This window comes from Mobula birostris, chromosome 25 (genome assembly GCF_030028105.1).
Source record: "Mobula birostris isolate sMobBir1 chromosome 25, sMobBir1.hap1, whole genome shotgun sequence".
Lineage (NCBI taxonomy): Eukaryota > Metazoa > Chordata > Chondrichthyes > Myliobatiformes > Myliobatidae > Mobula > Mobula birostris.
The window spans coordinates 21,842,003-21,860,643 of NC_092394.1; the positions used below are offsets into that span (position 1 = coordinate 21,842,003).

The following is an 18,641-nucleotide window of genomic DNA, read 5'->3' on the forward strand; positions in this document are numbered from 1 at the left end:
TGTGGCAGACAGAACGAAAGTGCTGGACAAAGCAATCGCCCAATCTGCTTTGGATCTCACTGATACCACACTAGGAGCACCAGATACAATAGATGGTCCGACAGACTCGCAATTGAAGTATCGCCTCACCTGGAGGGACTGTTTGAAGCCCTAAATGAAAGTGAGGGAGGACATGTAGAGCAGGTGTAGCACTTGGAATGAACGTTAGGAAGGAAATATTTCATTACATTTCTTGTAATTATTCTATCAGAATAAAGAAAGCATTTATTAAATAGAACATTTACAACACAATCCTGGTAATTGAACATTCTCTTTAAAAATTTGGAAATGTAAACTAATTGTCTATTTTTATTGTTTTTTTTTGCTACATTAAGTTGACATTTTGTATTTTCTCCTCAGGATGAAGAAAGAATCTGATGATGATGACTGTAAAAATCACACTGGTTCAGTACAGGATAAACCCAACCAGGATCCAGATGCTGACAGTGACTTTGAAATTGACAGTGGTGATGAAACTAAAGCTAATCGTGGTCAAAAGCAGTTGTTTTCCAAAATGAGAAATGAAGATGACAACTCAGATACTAACGAAGAAAAAGCAAGAAGCCGTCAATACAGAAGACATGTTGAATCTTCTAGTGAGGAAGAACAAAGTCGTCATCAACATATGAGCCATTCAACCAGAGAGGGCAGAAGTGAGAAAGGTAGGAGCCACTCAAGTGGAGAAAAAAGCAGAAGTGGGGAAAAATCAAGGTACAAGGAACACAAACGTGCAAAGGAAAAGTACAGAGAAAGAAATGATCCAAGAAAAGAAAGGGATCAAGAAAGAAAGGACAGCAAAGATCATAAAAGAATCAAGGAAGAGAAATCTAAAGACTGCATCAGTGGAAGAGATGAGCGATATCGAGATTATGGAGAAAGACATAAAGATAAGGATGAACAAGCGAGAGATGTGAAGTTCAAAGAAAGAGAGCGAAACAAAACAGAAAAATATACGACTAAAGATGACAGAAGAAGGGAAGAAAAATACAGAAATCAAGAGCAAGAAGAAAGAAACCAGGACAGAGAGGTTCAGGAAAAGGGAACAGAACCGTATGAAAGAACTGATAAGAAATATGAAAGTAGTGATACTAAGGAAGAGAGTTCTGGTAATACTTCAGAAAAAGAAAAATCCAGAAAACACAATAACAAGAGATCCAGATTAGAAGAGAAGGATGAACAACGAAATGTAGAATCCAAAATTAAAGACGATGAGGACAAAAATTTGAATGTATGTGAACAAAAATCAAAAGATGAGTCAGCAAAGGAAGCAAATGGGACTGAACACCCTCAAAAACTCAGTAAATTTGTCAAGCGCAGCAATCAAGAGACTATCTCATCTGCAAAAGAGCGATATCTTGCAAGGCAGATGAATAGGGCCTCAACAAAGTCGTATATTGAGCCAGATGAAAGTGACTAGTTTTATTGGAACTGGTTTCTACAAAAAATTAACTTGAAATATATATACACACCATCATTTTGAAGGTTTCTGTGATCTTGTATGAAATATAACTATTAAAACTATTAATCTCTAATTAACATGCTAAGATTTTTGTGAAATGATGCAACATATCACTTTTGAACTAACACTCTTAAGGATAGTTATGCATTGGTGCCATAGGCATTTAAGTGCAAGAAACACTGCACTTAAAGATCAGCTTTGTCACATGTACATCAAAACATACAGTGAAATGTAACTTCTGCATCAATGATCAACAGTCTGAGGATGTGCTGCGGTGAGCTTGCAAATGTCACCATATTTCTGGTGCCAAAATAACATGCTCACAACTTACTAACCTGCATGTCTTTGGAATATAGGAGGAAACTGGCACATTCAGAGGAAATCCACATTGATGTGGGAAGCAGTGTGCAAGCTCCTTACAGTGACGGGAGTTGAACTGTAGAGCATTACGTTACACCTCTGTGCCACCTTTGGCACAACTTGATAATTGGCATAAAGATTTTCTTTGAAGTAATATCTTCCTCTGGAAAAATATTTTCAATAATCAGGAATTTTGTTGAAGATGTAATACAAGAAACCGGTTCTAATATTGAACACACTCAGTGTCAATGCTGATATGCAGGAATAGTCTTGGTTATTCAGGTTCAAGAATTGGAATGATGGCCCCATCTCTGTCAACAGTTTGGGTGATTGGTTGCTTACTCTTTACTTCGTACACTTAATGAATTATTTTTCAATAATGGGCTTGCTAACTTGCATCAAATATTTAGACAGGGTGATCGGATTAAAAGTAGAAAATGCTGGAGACACCCAGCAGGGAAGGCAGCATCTGTGGAAGTTCTGACAGAAGGTTTTCAACACAACCTGAAGTATCAAATTCTTATTTTCCACTTTCCATAAATGTTGCCTAAACTGCCACAAATCATCTGCGATTGGATTTTTGAATGGCTAATGAACCCATAAACACTACCTTAGTACTTTTTCCCTCTCTTTTTGCATTACTTATTTAATTAAATTTTCTTTTCTTTTATATGTTTTATTATTTGTATTGCAATGTACTGCTGCCACAAAACAACAAATTTCACGACATATGCCGGTGATATTAAACTTGATACTGAGGAGGCATAGAAGAGAGTTTTAAGCCTGGGACGGATCAGCCATGACAATATGGCATGGCAGGACTGGCTGAAGAGGTTAATGGCCTACCTCTGTTTTTATTTTCTTACATTATCTTTATTAGTGGCTACTATGCAGTGAACTAAGATAACTATCACATCAAAAATGTTGCAAATCCTCTTTAAATTTCACTTGTTTTTTTTGAGATGGAGGGGTGTTACAAGAAATTATTTATTCTGTATTAAATAAAAATGTGGATATTCTAAATATTTAACATCATGTTACGTCGGAGATAAAACATTGACATGTGACCTGTACCTGGCAATGCATGCTTTAGTAATGGGTTTGCTGGGAACCATGTAAGCCATAGCTTTAGGAGAAGGAACTAGATGCAAAAAGGAGTCAGAGACACCCAAAGCTGAGTGTTAACTGTATGGAAATCCGAGCTAACAGCAAGCAAGTTAAAAGTATTTAAACTGAGGCTGTTCTAATTTAGTCAAGTCCTTGTAAGAAAGTGTTAAGATCACTACACTTTCTGTTGTCTAGATTTTTGCAAAGGCTGTTACAGTTATTGAAAGTCCAAAACAATAAAAAGAGAATCTATTTTCCCTTCCTTACAAATTCAGTGTTACTCACCACTGTCAGTTTCACAGAGGAAGCTGTGATCTCCTGAACATTGATTAATTCTGTTCTTTCTAGCACCAAACACTTTATCTGGGAAGTGGGTAAAATTGTCATTACTGTAATTACACTGAATTGTTGAATCTGAGATGGTTGAGTAATTTGAGTTCTTGGACATTTATACCAGCCTTGATCTTGCCTTCACCTTTTCTCTATAGCCACTGAGGTGAGCAGCACCTGTATTATCCTGTGCATGAAGTACATTGTATATCTACAGTCAATACTTTATATACTGCTGAAATTATCATTTGTATTTGACCATTCTTTCCCAGTCCCAAGAAATAAATACTTTCACTGTTCAACTCGCTTTCTTATGGATACTGTTGTCACAAAGGAAGACCATGATTTTAAATTCTCTCATTGAAAACTAACTTACAAACTAAGTAAACAATTAGGATCAGTTAACAATAGATCTCTGTGGAGGAATAGGCAACTTGGTTTTACAAAATATTTAGATCGTGACACAATTTAAACAGTGACTTTTCAACCCCTTATGTGCTTAAAAACAGGGGTATATAGTTTTTTTTTAAATATTCAGTGCTTCCACTGAACTTTGAAGTCCCAGAACCCTCAGAAGAACAGCTTGCCTGTTAAAGGGGCAATTGCCAATGTTTAAACTACTGTTAGTTTTTTAAAATTTTACCAAGAGGAAACCTCTCTGTCAAGCCCTCTCTCTCTCTCTTTCTTCCCAAGATCTATTTTTCATTAATGTTATTTTTTATTTGTTGGTCATTAGAATCAGAGTTTATTCTATCTAAAATTTCCCCATAAGACAACAGCGTCCAATGCATTGTCACTGTTTTGGGTTGAAACCCTGAATCATGACTTGAAACCTCCAAGGTTCCTTTCCACCCATAGATGCTGCTTAGTCCACTGAGTTACTTCAGGAAATTGTTTGCTGCTACACTTTCCAGTGTCTGCAATCTTTAGTGTTTCAAGCTGCATTTGATTTTGCATCTAATGAAATCCTCCCAGAAAGTGGGGATGTTTAGTTGATGCATTTGTTTTAATTTTCAAATCAGAGTCTATAAATACCTATGTAATATATGAAAAGTCATAAATGCTTTATGCTAATGAAATGTAAATGACAAATAGATAAATATAGTACAGACAGTAATTAAATGCTATTCTAGTAGGGATTCAGATGTATCTGGAGGAGGTCAAGGAATTCATTGCCATGCAGGCTATTGCTTTGCACAGGCCTTTGCAAAAAGGTGCCATTCATTTTGAAATGCTAGAATGTGTGCAGTACCTTCCTTCTGTTTATCAGTAGAGCTACAGTGACTGACTGACATAATGGGGAACTAAACCTTCTTTGTTTCCAATAGCAGGGTTGTGCCCTTGACAGAATATTTAAAAAGTAATAACTATTAAAAATTTGGTAGATAAATTGGCATCGCTCCTATTCAAAGTGTCAAAACATTTCATTATCAGAAGGTCAAAGCTAACTCAAATTATTTCCAAGCACACTTTCACAGGAAAATGAACATGTAAAATCGTTTATGAAAGATATCAGAAAAAAATGAAATTCCCATTTTATGTAGATTAAAATCATATATATAACTAAACAGGGAGGAGCATGAATTTGCTTTCTACTTGATGTTCAAATATGTTAGGTTGACAAAGTGTTGATGCTAACTAATGGAAATGATAAACTTTATTTAATAATCATGTAAAGTGGTAACAGTTACAGGAGCAGGAGCAGGAGCACACATCTGCATAAATACAATTAGAAATAATTTGCATACAAAAGCTGGACAAATACATTCATCAGTAACACATGCATAGCAGTTTCAATAAACTTACGGATTTGACCAAGTACTGTAGATGTACAAAATGGCTTGATATAACCAGTTCCAGAAACAAACCAGTCAATCTCACAAACATGGAAATACTGTTAAAGTTTGTGCCCACTATGTAGCTGAGGTTAATCAGTGAAGCAGTTATACGCCACTAGATGGAGCATTTTGCTGAACAATAATTGTTGAAGTGTTTCAGATGTACATCTCATAAGCTAGCCAATTTTTACAATATTCACATTGCGTCTGAGTAATGTCAAATCAAATTTATATACCAGTGCAGTCTGATGCTAACAATCCTGCCTTGAAATTTTGACTGCAGGGCAACAAGCCCCAAAGAGAACATTTATATTAAGGAGATATTTTCACCTGTGCTAATTAGTCTAGTTTTGCACTGTTTTTGTTTTGCTTTTAGAGGTAAAGGCAAAATATTTTTAAGCACAATTACATAACTAATGTTACCCTTTAAAGCATTTAGACACAATACCACAAAGTAGTAACTGCATTCTCAATCTCTATTTGTCTTCTTTGCAAAAGGGCATCTAATACGCCCATTGCAAAATTGTACTTCTCACTACACGATGTGAAACCTTGTTCGATCATGAAGTTTTTGACCAGTCTTTTACAGTGATTAAGGACAAAAGCATTTCATAGATAATTGGAATCAGCATGGATCTCTTAATACTTTTATTTGCTTATTTGTAAATTTTAAAACAAAATTTACACCATCTCTGGGATGAATGGAAATATGATATAAAATGTTAACAGATTTAATTGTTTTTAAATAGGTCAGTCAGATTTATAAGAACTAATGATTATATGCACCAGATGGCTGCAAAATAACTGTTTAGTTATTCTCACGTTGTGTGATGGAGTTTGCTGTGCCCAAAATGCTTGGAAAGCAGTTTGGGGTGTCTAGAAAATTTGATTAATATGCCATCCAGCAATAAAATTGCTATATATCATTTAACTTTGACACATTTACATATTAAAATACTAATGTTGTTTGATGAGAAAGTACTGGAGTACCCAAATCTATCTTGAAACATACATTGGAAAGCCTTGTAAAATTATATTAATCACATCTTGCAAAACATTTAAACAGAAAATCCACTTATTTTATCAAAACAAATGTTTACTATCTATTCCAGTTATGTATCTTTGAGTGACTCTGAATGTTTCTTACTTGTTTATAAAATTTAAATTAAGAAATAAGGCACCCAGAACACATGTGAAGTAATATATCAAATACAACTGCTTCATGGCTACACAGATTAAAAATGAAAAATATACAAGTAAATGTGCAAGGTATAACTTAAAATAAACATTACAATCCAACAAAATTCCAGCTTGCATTTGATGCAAATTTATAATTAATTTTGAAATCATGCTTTGGAATACTAGTCATGAAAATAATGCTACATTTTAATGAAAAGTAGTTTCCTATAAATAGAAATATTATTTTCCCAATTAAAATACACAAAATTACATTATAGAACATAGAAACAGTCTGCAGTCACTAATAGTCATCCCTCCTTTATATATAAAAAGTGTAGTATAATGCCCAATGGGCAATAAAAGAGAAACTGGAATGTTCATCTAACTTATCAGTAAGTTTACATTTGTGTGTGAATATGTTTATAATCAATACTTAATGTATACCATTAAAATATGAAGGAAAAAAAGTCAATATTTTGAAGGAAATACCGATATCACTAAAGCTGCAGCTTGAAGCTCACTCTGAACGCATTTGTCTATTACTTTGGGTTCAGGTTTTGATCTTGTGATACCATTTGCTGATCTGAGCAGTCAGTCCAAGAAGCAGAGAGCACCAACAATGGTTTTATTAAATAGCGTTCAGATGGACACCAGAATTAGGAGTTTCGTTTTCTTGAACTTCAGGAGTGATACTTCTCAAGATCCTCTAAAAACAATCAAAAGCACATTATAAACAGAGATACAAGAGATTGCAAATGCTGGAATCTGGAGCAAAAATGTGAGCTGCTGGAGGGTGTAAGGCAGCATCTATGGAGGGAAACATATTTAACGTGTCAGATTGAGACATTTCATTTGATATTTTTGATATACATTAGCAAGTTACCACTCTTAGGAACATATAAATGGATTTTCTGGTTTACAACAGACCAAACCTCCTCGAAATGGCAGCGAATCCTAACTGAACTGCTCATATTCCTCCTTGTCAGTGCCCACTGAGTTTGGTTGAGTTTTGCTGGCAATTTCTTAACTGCATCAGCCGTCACACAAACAAGGACTAAACTACTCAAATTCTCCAGCAGCTTTCATGAGACCAGCAGGTTTCTTAATTTGAATGGAAAGGAATGGCTGAGTGGAAAACCTGGTAATTTATTTCCATTTAAGTTTGCTTAAATATTGTGAATGGTTTACAATCATTTTAAATTCCTAAGAATTCTCAATTTTTTAAATTAAATTCTCTAGATGTCAGGGATATTTGCAAGTATCCAAGGTCCTTGATAACTTTAGGGACAAGGTTTTGCCGGTTGTAGAGGGTCTACATAGTTCTCCGTTCAGAGGTTAACTTGTTCTCTGGTTGATTTGTCACTGAAAATTGTCCCAGACTGGACATCAAACATAGTGAATTTAGAAGCAACTCTATACTTGCCATGAAGTCAGCAGTGAGCATGGACAGCAAGTTCTGGCCCATATAAACAAGAAAATCGTCTTTCCACTGTCTTACCAGGATTGCTGTGGTATAGTTAAACTATATTCAACATACATAATATTTTACAAACTATGATCTAATAACTACCCAGTACCTTTTACAGCAAAGGAGCACATTAGCTACTGAGGGCATATTAATTAGTGACCAACACATTTTCTTCTTCAGGAAATACTAATTGCTTGGCTTGTCCTCCTGGTCTGCATTTCACAACTCTGACATTGTTGAAGTTTTTTTATAGCAGTGTTCTCACTTTAACTGTTTTCATTCATTCATTGACATGATAACTTTGTCTACAGCTTATCTCCATCGTCACCCAGTTTTAACCCCATCAGAGACATCCATCTTCCCCACCCTACAGTTTAACAAGCTTCTTTTGTCTCTTTTGTAGTTCTGACAGGATCTCTGACTTGAAACGTTGACTATTTCTTCTCTCACTGATGCAGTTTGGCCTGAGTATTTCTAGCATTTGTATTTTAGTTTTAGATTTCTAGCATCTGTAGTTTAATCTTGATTTTCAGTTTCCTGTTCCAAATTGGTAGTAATTGCTTAAGCTTCCTAGAAACTGTTGTATCATTGGTTTTTCACCTGAAGAAGACAACACAAATCACTTGTGCAACTTTTAATCAGTTAAACTTGAGTTAATCACTTAAATCATATGTTGTGAAATGTGTTGCTTTGCAGCAGCAGTACATTGCAATACATTATAATAGAAAACCCTATATTACAGTATGTACATAAAAATAAAATTAGTACAAAAGGAGAGCCAAGAAAAGTGAGGTAGTGTTCATGAGTTCATTGTCCATTCAAAAATTTACTGGTAGAGGCGAAGAAGCTGTTCCTGAAACATTGTGTGTGTGTGTTTTCAAGCTCCTGTACCTCCTTTTTGATGATAGCAATCAGAAGAGGACATGTCTTGGATGATGGAGGTCCTTAATGATGGATGCTGCCTTTTGAATATGTCCTTGTTGCTGAGGAGACTAGTGCCCATGATGGAACTAGCTGAATTTACAAATCTCTGCAGCTTTTTTTGATCCTGTGCAGTGACCCCTCCATACCAGACAGTAAAGCAACCAGTTAGAATGTTCTCTACAGTACAGTCATAGAAATTTGCAAGAGTCTTTGATGATACACCAAGTCTCCTTAAACTCCTTGTGAAATATAGCTGTTGTTACAGAATGGGAACAGAAATAGGCCCCAAGGTCCACAATGTTGGGCTAAATCAAAAAACCCAAAACAACCAATCCCTTCAATCTACACAATGTCCACATCCCTCCATCTTCCTCATATTCAAGTGCCTATTGAAACGTCTCTAAAAAGCCTCTACCACCATACCAGGCCGTGCATTCCCGGCATCCACCACTCTTGAGTAAAATACATCCTCTGTGAACTTACCTCCTCTAAACTTCAATGCATGCCCTCTGGTGTTAGACATTTCTACCCTGGGAAAAAGATACTCTGTCTATCTATGCCTCTCAATCTTATAAACCTCTATCAGATTTTCCCTCAGCCTCCGCCACTCCAGAGAAAACAGCCCAAGATTGTCCAGCTTTTCATGATAGCACATGCTCTCTAAACCAGACTGTATCCTGGTAAACAACTTCTGCACCCTCTCCAAAGCCTCAACATCCTTCCTATAGTGGGGCAACTAGAATTGTATGGAATACCCCAGATGTGGCCAAACCAGATAACAAATTTGCAACATAACGTCTTGACTTTTGAACTCAAAGCCTCAACTAATAAAAGCAAGCATTTCATAAGCCTTCTTAACCACCCTATTGAACTGCGTAGCCACTTTGAACTCGGACACCAAGATATCTCTGCTCAGCAATAATGTTAAGGATCTTGCCCTTAACAGTGTACTGTCTCCTTGCGTAAACACGAGGAATTCTGCAGATGCTGGAAATTCAAGCAACACACATCAAAGTTGCTGGTGAACGCAGCAGGCCAGGCAGCATCTCTAGGAAGAGGTACAGTCGACGTTTCGGGCCGAGACCCTTCGTCAGGACTAACTGAAGGAAGAGCTAGTAAGAGATTTGAAAGTGGGAGGGGGAGGGGGAGATCCAAAATTATAAGAGAAGACAGGAGGGGAAGGGATGGAGCCCAGACCTGGACAGGTGATTGGCAAAAGGGATATGAGAGGATCATGGGACAGAAGGAAAAGGGGGAGGGGGGGAAAACCCAGAGGATGGGCAAGGGGTATAGTCAGAGGGACAGAGGGAGAAAAAGGAGAGAGAGAGAATGTGTATATAAATAAATAAAGGGATGGGGTACGAGTATATAAATAAATAACAGATGGGGTACAAGATGAAGCCACACTCAGGTTGGAGGAACAACAGCTTATATTCCTTCTGGGTAGCCTCCAACCTGATGGCATGAACATTGACTTCTCTAACTTCCACTAATGCCCCACCTCCCCCTCGTACCCCATCTGTTATTTATTTATATACACACATTCTTTCTCTCTCTCTCTCTCTCTCTCCTTTTTCTCCCTCTGTCTATACCCCTTGCCCATCCTCTGGGTTTCCCCCCCTCCCCCTTTTCCATCTCCCTGGGCCTCTTGTCCCATGATCCTCTCATATCCCTTTTGCCAATCACCTGTCCAGCTCTTGGCTCCATCCCTCCCCCTCCTGTCTTCTCCTATCATTTTGGATCTCCCCCTTCCACTTTCAAATCTCTTACTAACGCTTCCTTCAGTTAGTCCTGACAAAGGGTCTCAGCCTGAAACGTCGACTGTACCTCTTCCTAGAGATGCTGCCTGGCCTGCTGCGTTCACCAGCAACTTTGATGTGTGTTGCTACTGTCTCCTTGCATTTGCCCTACCAAGATGCAACACCTCACCTTTATCTAAGTTAAGCTCCATCTACCATTTCTTTGCCAATATCTGCATCTGCTTTATGTCCCACTGTATTGTTTGCCAGTTTTCTACACTATTCACAACTCCACCAATCTTAGTATCATTTTCATCCAGAACTTTCACATAGCAAAGAGCAGTTGTCCCAGTACAGATCCCTGTGAAACAATACTAATTATGGACCTCCAGTTTGAATAAGTCCCTTTGACCATTACCCTTTGTCTTCTAAATCCCAACTGATAATTTGTCGCTGATCCCACGCATCTTAATCTTCTCAATTGGCCTTTATCAAACGCTTTACTGAAATCCATGTAGACAACCACTGCTCTATCTTCATCAATCTCTCTCCTCAGCTTGTCAAAAAACTGAATCAAGTTAGTTTGACACAACTTATCCTGCACAAAGCCATGCTGGCTCTTCCTGTTGTGTCTTCTTTGTAGTTTGTTCAATATGTTGGGCCCAAGATAGATCTTCAGAGATGCTGACATCTAGGAAATAAAAATGCTCATCTTTTCCACTGCTGCTCCCTCTGAGGACTGGTGTGTGTTTCCTCACCTTCTCCTTCCTGAAGTCCTCAATCAATTCCTTAGTCTTAATGATGCTCTGTACAAGGATGTTGTTGTGACACCACTCAACCAACTGATCTGTCTCACTCCCATATGCCTCTTCTTCACCATCTGAAATTCTGCTAATAATAATTGTGGCATTGGCAGATTTATAGATAGCACTTGAGTTGTACTTAGCTACACAGGTGTGGATGTAGAGAGTAGAGAAGTGTACTGAGCATGCATCCTTGAGATGCACCACTGTTGACCGTCAGCGAGGCGATGTTATTTACAATCTGATAATCGAAGTAGCATGTGAGAAGGGGTGGGAACCATTTGAAAAGAACAAATCTTGTCAGTGAGTTTTACGTGAGCCAATAAAAAGCAGCAAGGTGCAAGTGGAGTGGCCATTGTTGGAGTGGTCAGGAACTGGAACTAAAGCTGATTGTATTGGGGTGCCATGGTAGTGTAAGAGTTAATGTCATTTTACAGCTCTGGGCAGAGCTCAGCCTTCATTTCCTGCATCCTCTAAGAAAGAGTGTATTTTTCCCTTATGTGCATGTGTTTCCTTCAAGTGCTCTGGTATCTGCCCACGGTCCAAAGACAAACTGGTTAATTGGTCATCGTAAATTGTCCTGTGATTAGGCTAGGGGTTAAGCTGATGTTTTTCTGGGCGGAGTGGCTCAGTGAGCTAGGTGGACCTGTTCCACGCTGTATCTCTTTAAAAAAATATATATATATTTTTTAAAAATACTCAGGATCATCTGGGATGCTGTGTCCTCAGATGAAACTTTTACTCTGGAGGTCACACCCAGAATGCAGGCTTCAGATAGTAGATGAGTGATCTCCAGGAGATGTAAGGGGAGGGTTCCTCTGCAACCATTCCCTTCAGCAAAAACTATACCTCTTTGGATACTGCTGGGGGGAGAATGATTCATCAGGGCACAGTAGCAGCAGCTGGGGGAATGGCACTATGGTCAACTCTGAGGCTCAGCAGAGAAGGAGAAAATTAGCCAGTGTGACAGTGATAGGAGACTTGGTGGTTACAGGTTGGACAAGAGATTCTGTGGCTGCAAAAGGGACACCAGGATGGTGTGTTGCCTCCCAGTTGCTAAGGTCCAGAATGTCTTGGAACAGCTGCAGAATATTCTCAAGGAGGAGAGTGAAAGGTTGTGGTACCAATAACAAGTAGAAAGGGGAGAGAGATCCTGAACAGAGAGCATAAGGAATTAGGAAAGGAGCTGAGGAGCAGGATGTCCAAAGTAATAATCTCTCGATTATTCCTGATGCCACGTTCTAGTCAGGGCAGGAAACCATAGAAACCATAGAAACTACAGCACAGAAACAGGCCTTTTGGCCCTTCTTGGCTGTGCCGAACCATTTTCTGCCTAGTCCCGCTGACCTGCACACGGACCATATCCCTCCATACACCTCCCATCCACGTATCTGTCCAATTTATTCTTAAATGTTAAAAAAGAACCCGCATTTACCACCTCGTCTGGCAGCTCATTCCATACTCCCACCACTCTCTGTGTGAAGGAGCCCCCCCTAATGTTCCCTTTAAACTTTTCCCCCCTCACCCTAAACCAATGTCCTCTGTTTTTTTTCTCCCCTTGCCTCAGTGGAAAAAGCCTGCTTGCATTCACTCTATCTATACCCATCATAATTTTATATACCTCTATCAAATCTCCCCTCATTCTTCTACGCTCCAGGGAATAAAGTCCCAACCTATTCAACCTTTCTCTGTAACTGAGTTTCTCAAGTCCCGGCAACATCCTTGTAAACCTTCTCTGCACTCTTTCAACCTTATTTATATCCTTCCTGTAATTTGGAATAGAATGATAGTACAGGTTAAGGAGTTCTGGTGCGGTTGGTCGGGTTTCATGTTCTTAGATCACTGGAACCTCTTCTAGGACAGGGATGACATGTACAAGAGGGACAGGTTGCACCTAAACTGGAGGGGCACTAATATCTTAGCTGAGAGGTTTGCTAGTGCTACTTGGAAGGGTTTAAACTAATTTGGCAAGGGGATGGGAAACACAGCACCAAGTCAGAGAATAGAAGGATGGAGAGGAAGGTAGATGTCAGGGCCAGTAAAAACGGGCAGGAGCAAAGTAATAGAATTGACAGGACAGATAGTTTGAAGTGTGTCTACTGTAATGCTGGAGTGTTGTAGGTAAAAGTGATGACCAGAGCATAGATCGGTACATGGAATAATGATGTTCAGAGAAGGACAAGAATGGGTGCTTCATGTCTCAGAGTTTCGATGTTATAGAAAAGTTAAAGGTAAAAGAGGTGGTTGGGGAGTTGCATGACTAATCAGGGACAATCACTTCTGCATTCAGAAGGATCATAATGGAATTTATACAGGGAAAACTCAAAAATAGGAAGGATGCAATCACTCTGGGATTGTACTGCAGACCCCCAAAAGCCACCAGGACTCTGGGGGAACATATTTATTTATTTAGTGATACAGCGTGAAGCAGGCCCTTCTGGCCTTTGAGCAAAGCCACCCCAGCTACCCTGATAAACCGTAACCTAATCATAGGACAATTTACAATGACTGCGGGGAGGAAACTAGAGCACTACGAAAAACCCATGCATTCCACGGGGCAGATGTACAGATGCTCCTCACATAATGGCACCGTTTCTGAACTCCAAGCTGCAATAGTGTCATACCAACCACTATGCTACCATGGCTCCCATGAAGAAAAAGTGTAAAAACAATAGGGGTGTTTTCATGGGGGACTTCAACTTCCCTCATAAACTGTAACCTTCTTAGTGCAGCAAGAGGCTTAGATGGGGTAGAATGTTAGGTGCACCTCAGAGTGTTTCTTAAATCAACATGTAGATAGTTCTATAAGAGGAATCTGGTGTTTGGTAATGGGCCTGGCCAGGTGATTGACCTTTCACTGGGTGAGCAGTTGGGGAACAGTGACCACAACTCAAATTTTAAGACAGCTATAAATAAGAAAGAGTATGGACCCTGCAGGAGAATATTAAACTGGAGCAGGGGAAATTATAAGTGTGTTCAGTAGGAACTAAAAAGAGTTCATTGGGAACAGCTGTTTTTGGGCAAGTCCACAACCAACATGTGGAGGGTGCATAAAGACCAACTGCACAGAGTACAGGACAGGTATGTTCCAGTCAGAAGCAAGGACAAGGGTGGCAAGGTAGGAGAACTTTGGATGTCGAGGGAAGTGATGAATTTAGTCAAGAAGAGAAAAGTATGTAAAACTTAGGAAGTTAGAATCAAACAGAGCCCTTGAGGGTTATAAAGCTAGAAAAGAACTTGAGAAGGAAATTAGGAAAGCCAGGCGGGCCCATGAAAAGTCCTGGCAAGTAGGATTAAAGAGAATACCAAGGCATTGTGTATATACATCAGAAACAAGAGGATAACTAGAGAGAGAGTGTGACCACTCAAGGATAAAAGGTGGGGGGGGGGGGACATTTACTTGGATTTGAAGGATGTGGCTGCAAGGAGAAGGACTTGGAGGACAGGGAGATCAGTGCCAAGAATATTAATATGCTAGGACACTTTGAAGTAAAGGAGGAAGTAGTATTGGGTTTCTTAAAGAGCATCAAGGTGGATAAGTCCCAGGGTCTGATGGGATATAGCCCAGATTTGTGAGAGGCAAGGGAAGAGACTGATGGGGCCTTGACCAATATCTTTGTGTCCTCTTTAACCATAGATGAGGTTCTGGAGGACTGATGAATAGATAATGTTATTCCATTGTTCAAGAAGGGAACCAGGGATAAAACTGGAAACTATAGAACATCAAGTCTCACGTTGACTGTAGAGAATTCTTAGGGATGAGATTTATGAGTATTTGGAAAACCATGGCCTGAATTGAGGAGAACCAGTGTGGCTTTGTGCTGGGCAAGTCGCGTCTTACTAACTTGACTTGAGTTTTTTGACGAAGATGTCTGATGAAGGTTGTCTACATGGACTTTAGTAAGGCGTTTGACAAGATCCCTCATAAGAGACTCATCCAGAAAATTAAGATATACGAGATCAGTAGTGAATTGACCATTTGGATTCAGAACTAGCTTGCCCATAGAAGACAGACGGTAGTGGTCAAAGTGACTTATTCGAGCTGGAGGTGTGTGCTTAGTGTTGTTCTACAGGGATCTGTACCGTGACCTCTGCTGTTTGTGATGTACATAAATGGCCTGATGAAAATTTAAATGGGGGGGGGGTGGTTAAGAAGTTTGCAGATGATACTTAGATTGGAGGAGCTGTGGATAGTGTAGATGACTGGCAAAGAATACAACAGTATACACTGGTTCCAATGACGCTGGACAACACCAAACTGCAGTTTGCGCACCTCTACTACTACCTCTAACTCTAACTCCAGCCTGGACCTTGACTGACAAGCATATCCAGGCTGAGACTTCGCGTGCTGCCGCTAGATTTCCTGTCTCTATTTCCCCCACCACCACTCTGCAATCGTGCGTCTCTCAGGCCCTACCATCAGCTCTTGGGACCTTGGAGCCTCCACCTTCATCCCACCCCTCCTTTCCTGAACAACCTAACCTTCCCCCAACACTACCAACCCTCGTCTCCCCCTCTGATTCCAGCTTTCATCTGTGCCAGGTCTTTACAATTCCCTCTGACCTTTCCCTCACTGAGGCAGAATGTTCTGTCCTCAGTAAGGGCCTCGCCTTTGTCCCCTGTGCCTGCACCCCTGAATTCCACACCCACCATGACACTGAACACTTCTTCTGTCATCTCCATGTCTACTTCTTTGGCAAGGGTTCTCCAGTCTGCACCAATGATCCCATCTTCAACCCTCCTCCTCTTCCTGGACACCACACTCTGGATCTTTTCATTGCTAACTGCCAACGAGATATCAACCATCTTGCCTTTAACATTCCTCCCTCCTTCTGAATTCGCTGGTCTTGACCCCATCCCAATCCCACCATCAAACTCGCTCCTTTCTGGACAATAGCCCCAACCAGTTCCCTTCCACCTCCACTCTCCTCCGTCTGGCAGAACTGGTCCTCAACCTCAATAATTTCTCCTTTGGCTCCTCCCACTTCCTTCAAACAAAAGATTTAAGGGTTAGGAAGGAGTTTCCACTACTGTTAATTCTGCCCAATATTATCATTTATCAGCTGTAACGACTGGCTGTCTTTAGTTGTGAATGTTCAATTGTTCTGTGTTATCAGTCCTGATGAATTTAATAAAGTTAAACTAGATTGTGTGTGAATGGGGAATGGTTCAGAGGTATAGACAAGTGCTACCAACTGGAAAAAATAGGCAAATAGTTGGATAATACAGATTTAAGGTCTTTAGCCAAATTAGCTGCTTATGACTGTAGAGTTAGGTTGTGAAAATCTATTGCTAATTGTCCTTAACGTTCTACAGCAACTCCTTGATAAATTGTGTGAGGACAACTTAGAAATGGCAGTATCGTTGAGTTCAAATGCAATAGGCTTTTTCCTTTTTTATTATCAATAATCTTGGTGCTGTACTCTTGATCAGGACCGTTGATTCTTAATAATGAGGCTGTCCGGGATTACCAAAGTCTCAAAACCAAGGCTCCATTATGAACAGTAGGACTATTGGCTAAGCGAAGGTAGAACTGAAGGCTGTTGGATACCTATAGAAATTTTTTGAAAAAGGTTCAAAGAAATGTACGGACAGTAAAGGAATAGTGGAAACTGTACAAATCTATTTTACATCCCAAACAGACTATCAAACACATCTCAAAATAATAATTGTTTCAGAGTTCCTTCTTTATGCCAATTTTATTAAAACAATAATAAATGTCTGCCACATACCTCTTTAAATGTCCCTGGAGTAATAATGATCTTGTAAACCATATAAGATGGAACACAAATAACTGATGAAATCCCCAAGAAATAGCCAACCACTGCAGTCCAATAAGGGTAGGTGTAGTCAAAGAGCTTAACTTCTGGTTGAGTTGACAGGAAACCAATGATGATGAACTGTTGAAAAAACAGGACAAACATCAGTGAGGAGAGAATTAAAAAAAAACAAATCTAATCAGGTGTAACTCTCTAATTAGAAAGAAAATCAACAGTAATACTAAGAAATGTTTTATTTCCGATCAATTTGAAGTGTGATTAAGCATTCAAATAAGTAGGATTTTTTAAAGAGAAGATGTGCAGTTGTGTTAAATATTAGTTTAATATTGAGTGCTTGCATATCAGACCCAACATAGGTTGATACTGTTGAGTTTCCAAAGACATCTTCAAATAATTCTAAGTTAATTCCACTCCCAGAAGATTTTCTCTCCAAAAGCAGCTTAGTTATATCAGTGATTACCGTGTTCAACATTTTATTGCCAAGTTATTTTTGTGACGAAGCACAAGAAGAATGCTCGCTATTTGTTTTATAATTGCGATGAATAAAGATTTTTAATTTACCTCAACACAAATCAGACAGTTCTCAGGCTGGGAACATTGAATAACTATTGAGTAGTTCAATGTCATATTGAAGTTTGCTGATGACACCACCGAATCAAAGGTGGTGAAGAATCAGCATATAGGAGTGAGACTGAAAATCTGGTTGAGTGGCGCCACAATAACCTCTCACTCAATGTCAGCAAGACCAAGGAGCTGGATATTGATTTCAGGAGGAAATCGGAGATCCATGAACCCCACCTCAGTGGGCGATTAGAGGTGGAGAGGGTCAGCAACTTTAAATTCCTCAGTGCTATAATTTCAGAGGATCTGACCTGGATCAACTAAGTAATTGCAATTACGAAGAAAGCACGGCAGCACCTCTGCTTCCTTGGAAGTTTGCAAAGATTTGGAATGTGTCACAGAGAGTATAGTGACTGGTTGCAGCACAGCATGGTAAGGAAACACCAACACCCTTGAATGGAAAGTACTTCTAAAGGTAGTGAATACGGCCCAATCCATCACAGGTAAAACCCTCTCCACCACTGAGCACATCTACATGGAGTACTGTCACAGGAAAGCAGCATCCATCATCAAGGACCCCCACCAGCCGGGTCTTGCTCCCTTCTCACTGCTGCCATCAGGAAGGTGGTACAGGAGCCTCAGGGCTCACACCACCAGGTCCAGAAACAGTTATTACCCCTCAACGATCAGGCTCCTGAACCAGTTGGGATAACTTTACTCACCCCATCACTGAACTGTTCCCACAACCTATGGACACTTTCAAGGGCTCTTCATCTCATGTTATTGATATTTATTGCTTATTTCTTTATTATTATTTTCTTTTGTCTACACAGTTTGTTGTCTTTTGCACATTTGTTGTTTGTCCAATTGGATGCAGTCTTTCATTAATTCTATTACGGCTCTTGGATTTACTGAGTATGCCCGCAAGAAAACAAATCTCGGCGTTGTATATGTACCTGTATAATAAATTTACTTTAAACTGACTTTTTTTCTGTAGGTGCTAACTAAATTGCTGAGTATTCGCAGTACCTTTTTGGTTTTATTTCAGATTTGC

At 39.4% G+C, this 18,641-nt stretch overlaps 2 protein-coding genes across 2 annotated transcripts in view; one reads left to right on the forward strand and one right to left on the reverse strand.

Moving 5' to 3' along the window:
- nsrp1 (nuclear speckle splicing regulatory protein 1) overlaps window positions 1-1,571 on the forward strand; it is a 55,924-nt gene extending 54,353 nt beyond the window's left edge. Inside the window, exon 7 of the mRNA XM_072243058.1 lies at window positions 400-1,571. Coding sequence (XP_072099159.1) covers window positions 400-1,456 — 1,057 coding nt within the window. The 3' untranslated portion in view covers window positions 1,457-1,571. The remainder of the gene's footprint in view (window positions 1-399) is intronic.
- A 5,039-nt stretch (window positions 1,572-6,610) lies between these two features.
- Window positions 6,611-18,641, reverse strand: part of LOC140187658 (sodium-dependent serotonin transporter-like) — a 64,430-nt gene continuing 52,399 nt past the window's right edge. Inside the window, exons 13-14 of the mRNA XM_072243180.1 lie at window positions 16,979-17,146; window positions 6,611-7,018 (exon numbers count right to left, since the gene is read on the reverse strand). Coding sequence (XP_072099281.1) covers window positions 6,941-7,018; window positions 16,979-17,146 — 246 coding nt within the window. The 3' untranslated portion in view covers window positions 6,611-6,940. The remainder of the gene's footprint in view (window positions 7,019-16,978; window positions 17,147-18,641) is intronic.